Source organism: Ruditapes philippinarum, unplaced genomic scaffold (genome assembly GCF_026571515.1).
Source record: "Ruditapes philippinarum isolate M1 unplaced genomic scaffold, ASM2657151v2 ctg2578_1_1_1_1, whole genome shotgun sequence".
NCBI classification, from domain to species: Eukaryota; Metazoa; Mollusca; class Bivalvia; order Venerida; family Veneridae; genus Ruditapes; species Ruditapes philippinarum.
The window spans coordinates 74,854-82,864 of record NW_026855989.1 but is presented as its reverse complement, the minus strand read 5'-3'; the positions used below and the strand labels follow the sequence as shown (position 1 = coordinate 82,864).

The following is an 8,011-nucleotide window of genomic DNA, read 5'->3' as shown; positions in this document are numbered from 1 at the left end:
AATAACAACACAGAATCATTGTTATAAGAATGATATTTTGATAAAGGGTTTTTTAAAAAAGGAAGTTCTAGACTATAAAGCTCGTATCTAATTTGTATTTACACTTACTTTTCTATTATTTCGAAGCTTAATTAGAATGTCAGCGTCTGTCAATGTTTGAAGCACCAACTCATTTTCATGAAGAAGCTCAACAAACTTAACGACCTTGTATATGATACAGATGTACTGTTTCACTGTCAATCTCTTTTCTCGTTGAAGCAATGATAGGGAGCATAAATTGTTGTTATAGATTCCATCTCCCAGTGCTACAAAAGGATGCATCAAAAGAAAGGTTCTTCCTATTTCTAAAATATAAGATTATAGACAGTTAATAGTACATACATGTATCTTGATAATAAAGACGACACGTATCTTAAAAGGTTATCCGGCAGTCAAAGCAAAATATAAAATAAATTTTCTCAAGCATATTTGGTTTTACTGTCACAGTTGTTGAAAACTTACTCTCACAGTATAAAGGCAAAATAATAATTCATTATTCTCTCAACAGACAATTATATTGTTCGCAAATAGTCAATATATATCATCTGAGTGCTAGATGAAGGAAAGTTCCGTTATATCGTAGTTGATGCATTCACCTCTAATGAAATTAGACATTTTGATAAAATGCATTTTTCAACATTTAAACGAGCAATTAATTGTGCTTTCATTATCAATTGTTTTCTCTTGGTTCCTTTTTTTATTACATAACTTAGATCGATCACTCTACATTTTGTTTATTAAGTTACACAATTTAAAAACATAACATAACAATAACTGCATTAATTTTACCTTTTCACAGCGTACACTCCATCGTCCACAGTGACTTCCGCTTGCGAGCGAAATATTCACCGTATAACGTAGATCAAGGCTGAAAAACAGGTAAAAATTGTCAAAATAAATAAATCATTGGGTTTTTTTTTACTTATATGTGTGGTTCTGACATAAACTATATTATTCATAATCAATATTCTAATGTTTAAACATATATTTTCAGACAAAATGCGGTTTCTCAATCAGATTTCCCGAAAAAAAATCAAAATTGTTTGCATCAAACGAAGATTTCAAAGCTTTAAACCTAATATTTCAACAAATCTTTTTGATGCTATCGAGAATTATGTTCTAAGCACCAGAAAAATAAACAATGTTATTTGTAAACGTCTTGGTTGCAAAGATATTGACCATTAATTAGCAACTGTTGATGTTCCCTCACTGTACGGTTGCTTGCTCCCTCTCTGTACGGTTGCTTATGAGCACTTGAAAAAAAACTGTACGGTTGCTTGGGAGGAAACTACGAGTTTTGTTACAATTAAAACCGCAATTCTTGAACAGTTGGCCCATTTTAAAGGTTACAATGGCATTGACCATGCATTTAAACCAAACAAAATGATATGTTGGTTTAATAACTAATGTATGTCAAACTTTGTGATGGTAAATTGCGACTTTAATATATACTTTAAGTGATTGAATTTAACTGCAGTTAACATATTTACATGACATGATGTTCAATGTATATATTTAACGTTATTGTAACTTCTCTTTTTTTGTAGGTTAATACTAATCATGGAGACATATATGTGCATCTATTGTGATTTAGAGTGTAAACAGTTCTGTGAATTAATAGATCATGTCATTATAAGACATCCTGACGAGAACCTGAAGATAAGAATTATTATCAAAGAGGGGCAAAGTGTCAAGTCATACTCAAAAAATTTCAATATCATTCCCAATGAATTGAAATCTAAAAAAAAGTTTATAATTCCCGTGGAGAAAACGAAATCAGTAGAAGTTTCAAGAATTCCTGAATCCTCTCCATTTGGCAAGTGTGCTCGAACTTCGACACCAATAAAAAGCATCCATGATTGTCCAAATTTAAACATGGTTGAAACGACTGCTGATGATCTTAGCGCATATTTTGATGACATGCAATTAGACGTTTTTGAAAAAACAGTTTCTGTTCAAACAGACCCAACGATAACATTAGATTTATCTTCAATAGAAAAGCCTGATCATGACGCAATAAAAGACATAATACAGAAAATACCTGCTGTAATTGACTATCTCCATTCGGAAGGACAATTGGAGATGTACACGAAATTTACGTCCTTACTCGCGGATAGAAAATTGCCATTGACCAACATTGCATTCTTACTCTTTTCTGATGTTGTCAATTGGTTCACTTTGGAATCTTCTAAGAAAATGAGATATTCAAATGATGTCAAGCTATTCTGGAACATTGGGCTGAAACTGTTCAAGGGCAAGTTCCTTCGTTTCATGTCAGGTTGGAAAAATCAGGGCCAAAGCAACCATAATCCATCGGAATCAAGTATTAATTTCGCGGTTCCCTCTCGTGGATACTTAGAAAACTCATTTATGTCGGACAAATTTAAAAACATGCAACCAGGAATTTTACATGACATGATTAATCTTATTAGTGAAAGTGATCCTAACAAGTCTAAAACATTCAAGTTATGTGTTGATGGAAAAAAAATAAATGCAGGTTTAACAAAGCAGAAATATGGAGACGTGAACCTGTGGGGTCTTGAAGGTCCACCTAGCCTTGAAGAGAGAGAAGGAAAGTTAGAAAGCGATGTTAAAAAGATTGACGATTTTACCACAATCATTGAAAAACTCGATCAGAAAGGTATTGACAGTATTGCCGAAGCACCTGAATTCAACAGAAACGAAGTGGCTGAAAAGGGAAAAAATATATTGATAATTATGAATGAAAGAGTTAAAGAGCTGAGAAGTGCAAAACAAAACAAAGTTGTAACTTTAGAAAAATTAAATAAAGCATGCATCAACGAAAAACTCAAAACAAAGTACTCTTATGCATTAAGTGCTATCAAAACCTACATATATCGCGTAAACATAGCAATTAATAAAGTTATGCAGTTGATTAACTATTTTGGAGAAATAATAGCAGTTAGCCAGGAAGTCGGAAATGTATACATGCAGGATTCTTATTGTGACCTTTCTACACAGGGAAACTATATTTGTCTAACAGGTCCTGAAACTGTGGATATGTCCTCACATAACATCGAGTCATCAACAGTTAAGCAACGTACTGAACCTTGGCATACGATAAGAAAAGCAGCTCGTGTTACTGGCAGCACTTGTCATTGTGCTATTGGACTCAGTGGTTTAAAGGGTCAAAAGCAACATTTTGAACAAGTTATCAACAGAACTGAGAAACCACAACCTACAAAAGAAGCCATTGAAAGGATGCAATACGGAACAGATAATGAAATCAATGCTGTTGCTACTTTGACATCTAAATTCTTGCCCGTTTATCTACCTGGCACAAATTTCGTTGAAGAAGGATGTGAAATCGTCAGACACAATGGTAATATAATCATTGTGGTCAGCCCAGATGGCAGTATTCGTGGAAAGGAAGACGTAGATATACAATATGCTGTGGAAATCAAATGTCCATATCCAGGAAAAGTGTATACGACGCCTGTGTACTATAAAATGCCCTGGTATTATGTATCACAAGTCCTAATGGAAATGTATGTCTTAAAGGTAAATCGGCTGTTGTTTGTTTGCTACAGTTCTGATAGTTCTACAATTTTCGAAGCGCCTTTTGACGAAATATTGTGGACAGAAATTAACGATCGAATCAAGACATTATATGGTGACGATAACCCTTCCATTATGACAAGACTGCCTCCGGGAAATAAAACTTTGATTGAAAAGATGAAAACCTATTGCAGTGAAAAAGTAAAGTTTATTGCCGAAATTCCATCAGTGAAAGTTACCAAATGTTGTCAACATGCTGAACAAAGTAACAATGAATTTGATATTGGAAGAAACAAACATAAGACAACTGACAATCAGAATATAAATAACCCCTCACCATCGGGGATTATGACGTATTTACATGAGGCAAAAGAAATGCTTAGAGAAGCTAATGACTTACAGAGACATTTAGCGAGTGAAGTTCTAGTGTTTTTGATTTCAGACTTAGACAGAATACACGAAAGGGAAAGGCAATATGAGATTCCTGTGGCGTATGCATTAAAAGGTTACAGTTTGACTTCAGCGACATTGAGGGAAATGATTGACAAGGTCCTTTACGATTGTTTTAGAATGGGAGTATATGTTCCTGCTTTATCTTATGATGGACTGTGGTCAAAGATAGCTGTTCGGTCGAAAACAGAGTTTCCATTAACTTTACTTCAATTGCAGAAGGACATAATGAAAGAGGCAAGATCAACTGATCAAAAAGAAATTTTAAATATAATTCTGCCGTCAAATTGCGTAAAGGCTGAAACGTTTGTAGATGTCGTTGAGAAAACTGTCTGTGAAATAAAGCTAGATAGAAATGGAAACTTCATCTCAATTGATCTCTACCGTGCCAGAAATTGTCACACAATTTTCCGAACTTCTGCCACAACGAACAAATATATGAAAAAGGAGCAGAAACTGAAAACAAAAGCTAAAACAAATCAAAACGAGGACAATTCGGTAGACATTTCATCAACTGTTTCTTCTGTACTAGACGCATTTGTTCCAGATGTTGCAGAAAATATTCAAGACGATCTGTTGCAGAACATAGAGGCCACAGTAATCGATAGTTCGAGAACTGAAACATCAACACAAGAATTGGATCTGTCTACGTTTTTCGATGAGTTACAGTCTCCACAAGAAAATGATCAGAATGTAAACGCAAATTTACAGGATATAAATACCCAACAAGAACTTGAAAACAATCAAGAAGTAGATGAAATGAATGAATGTTTAATGCAAGATGTGCAAGAAGATGCAGCAGAGTTTTTACTTGATTCCGACAGAGAGGAGATGTTAAAAGCCCTCAAACAAGAAAAATCAAGAAAATGGAATGATGTCACTAGCGAACAGTTTAAATCGATGTTAAAGTCTGAACGTATGATTGAGAGTTCGTTCACAAAAAATGAACTTCTTGTTTGTTTGGCTACAGTTTCTACTAAGTTAAAAGAATCAAACATTCACTTTGCAGTTTCTTGGCTGAAGAAAAAGCTAGTTGGTTTTACATATAACCTAAATGTAGGAAATTTTGAACATTTTTCGTCACAAAATATGAAAAAGAAGAAGAGCTCACCGAAAGTCGATAAATTGAGTAAACTGTGTACAAAAATAGTAAGGAAAATGTCTAAACAAACATTGTCATCCATATACGCTGAACATATTTACGCTGATCGATTATTGGAATGGCAAAACCATTCACCGTTTGCACGTGAAACACATATTGATGGTATTGAATATTCAGTGTCTTGGTATTCTATGCCCGAGTATGTTCCTAATACCTTAACATATTTGTTTGATTTTCTTGACAGTCATCACCTTTTCGTGAATGCGAGAGTTAAATGTTGTGGAAGCGGTATGCAGGAATGTGGTATCAGTAGAAAAGCCTGGGTAAGTGTAGCTGAAAATATGAGAACTAACAAAAGTGGACTTAATATAGCGTTAGTTGACGATCTGGTGGACAAACAAAGCAACGCTTTTGCTAAAAAAACATTCTCTGAAGAAGTAGAAAATGCAATGCGTGAAAGTGATTACTCCCAGGAAGCTAACTTCTGTAAATTGATAAGAGAATGGTATTCAGCAGAGGATGACCCCGGCATAGAAGTTACAGAGAGAATTAAAAGGCGACTTCGTTTCAGAGAATGGTTACTCTATGGGGTTCGACTGGATGAGTTCCCTCCATATGGAAGATTTGTCAAAGGAATCCCGCATGTAATGTTTGAGGGATTGTTAACAAACATAGAGAGAAAAATTCAGATTACACCTTTTGTCAAATCCGGTGCCTTCTGTCCAAGATCTCTCGGAAGTCTAGAGGCCGAAAATTTTTTTGGCGAATTCCAGGATCTCGATCCAAAAGGGTCTGGGGTTATACGACCTGATGATATACCCAAGGCCTTGCAAACGGCTTGTGAACTTATATCAACACGGCGAAATCCGGAAAGGTATATTTTTTTCTACCATATTGTCAGATATTAACTTAAATGTTTTAATATGAATCGGGTTCGCCTTTTATTTAAGAATATTTCATTACCGAAGACTTGTGAAAACATTAATTAACAAAATATTAATTCAAGATTTCATCTACAGAAATTCATGCCTTCTGCTTCACTCATTGAACTAAAATATATATGGTGTTGATATGTGATATCATGGAGTTGAATTCTTGAATTCATGACATTTCAAGGACTATAAATTATAAGTGTTGTTAAAATAATCATTTCGTGAAAATGAGTTTGTAATATTTGATATTGTGTATTCGTGAATTCTTTAATTTTAAAACATTTCTACGCGAAATTCGCAATTGTGATGTAAGAAATTGATCTATGCTCAACTGTAATTCGCTTTCTCATATTTACACATACATACGCACACGCCAATACCTTTCTGATAAGTAATATATGAATGTTAAAACATTTTTGCAGGAAATTCTACATGCATACAAGCAGAGCAAAAGTTTACGATGTGCATGAATTGATGGACTCGGTGGAAGACGGTTTTGATCAGACATGTTATATGACACCAGAGTACGTTTCCAGAATTTGCCCACGGTATGTATCACAGTATAATGTATCACAATAATACTTCTAATAAATGTTTGATGGAAGAAATATTTAAACAGTTATACCATGGTAATGTTTTGAAAATAATTAAGCACTTATTTTTCACCTAAAAGTTTATACACAATGTAAAATAAGAAGAAATAAATTTAATGATTTTAATACGTTTATATACGTTTTTATAAGTTTAATACGTTTATGCCTATAGAGCACTGCTTTTTTGCTTTTTTCTATTGCAGCAACCATATATTTGACCATCCATTCAGAGCGAAGCGTAAACATGCTAAAAGAAAAAGCGGAGAAATATCACAACCGGCATTGTCAGGACGAGGAGTTCAACCTGTACGAGAATATCATAGATTAAATGAAAATATGATAACAGCAGAAAAAAGATACGGTGGTTTGTCGGACATCTCATAATAACGTACTGGCAAACTGTGTACTGACAATATTTTAAGAAGTGTTTAAACTTTAACCAGATGTCTTAGACCGTAGACCGTTTCTCTTTCACATGTATAGACACTTTCATTGGGGCTTGAAAGCTGTTCATATCTTAAGGCATATGGACATTTCAAACGGAATGTAAAATTTTGATAATGGACATTACGACAAAGATAAACCAGTGTGTCAGTTTACAACCTAAGTTTTATATATTACTACAAAATGAGTCTTGTTGAAAATAAAAAGTCATGGTAATATCATCAAAATAGTTTATTATTATTTAAAATTATTAAAGACATTAGAAAATGGTAAAAATAAATAAATGAATCACAGAAAATCAGATATAATCACAGTATTAAAATAATATCAAGTGTACCTGCTCAGTAATAACAAAATAAAATAAAAATATAACAATAACAACTTTACATGTATACACGATGCAGAGATGAACTTTTATAAAAGTAAGTTTAAACAAACATACAAAGCTATATTTAAGTGTAACATTGATTGATATGATTTATCTTTTCAAATTCACAATTATTCTTAAATTGTCACAAATGTATATGTTTATTGTGTACCCGAGTCCTACATGTATATATAATATCAAAATGCAACTTCTATATAAGATAAGTAATTATTAATCTTCACCACGATTGTTGACCAAATATTTATTAAGTGAGTTTAGATGCCTAAAACACAACTTCCTGTTGTGTAAAATTAAAATAATATAATAAAATGATTGTGATAATAATAACAAGTAACAAATTGATTGAGATCAGCAACATATACGCCGGTACAGAGATGCTATATGTTTTATATGCTCTTTGAAAAATCAAAATAATTCTTCATTAGTGTGCAGTTTTCTTATGATGATTCAGGCCTGACCTCCATTTATAACACTTGTCACACTTATCACATTGAAGCTTTCGGCCACAGTGAACGACTTTCTCGTGATCTTTAAGGTGACTTTT

The 8,011-nt window shown here is 33.4% G+C and overlaps 1 protein-coding gene across 1 annotated transcript; it reads left to right on the top strand.

Annotated features, from left to right (window-relative positions):
• The first annotated feature begins 838 nt into the window (after positions 1 to 838).
• Positions 839 to 7,032, top strand: LOC132745056 (uncharacterized). The gene is made up of 3 exons (XM_060733891.1): positions 839 to 5,984; positions 6,465 to 6,590; positions 6,839 to 7,032. Exons 1-3 carry the CDS (start codon positions 1,600 to 1,602, stop codon positions 7,017 to 7,019), a joined length of 4,692 nt encoding a protein of 1,563 aa, XP_060589874.1. The 5' UTR covers positions 839 to 1,599; the 3' UTR covers positions 7,020 to 7,032.
• The last annotated feature ends 979 nt before the right edge of the window (positions 7,033 to 8,011 follow it).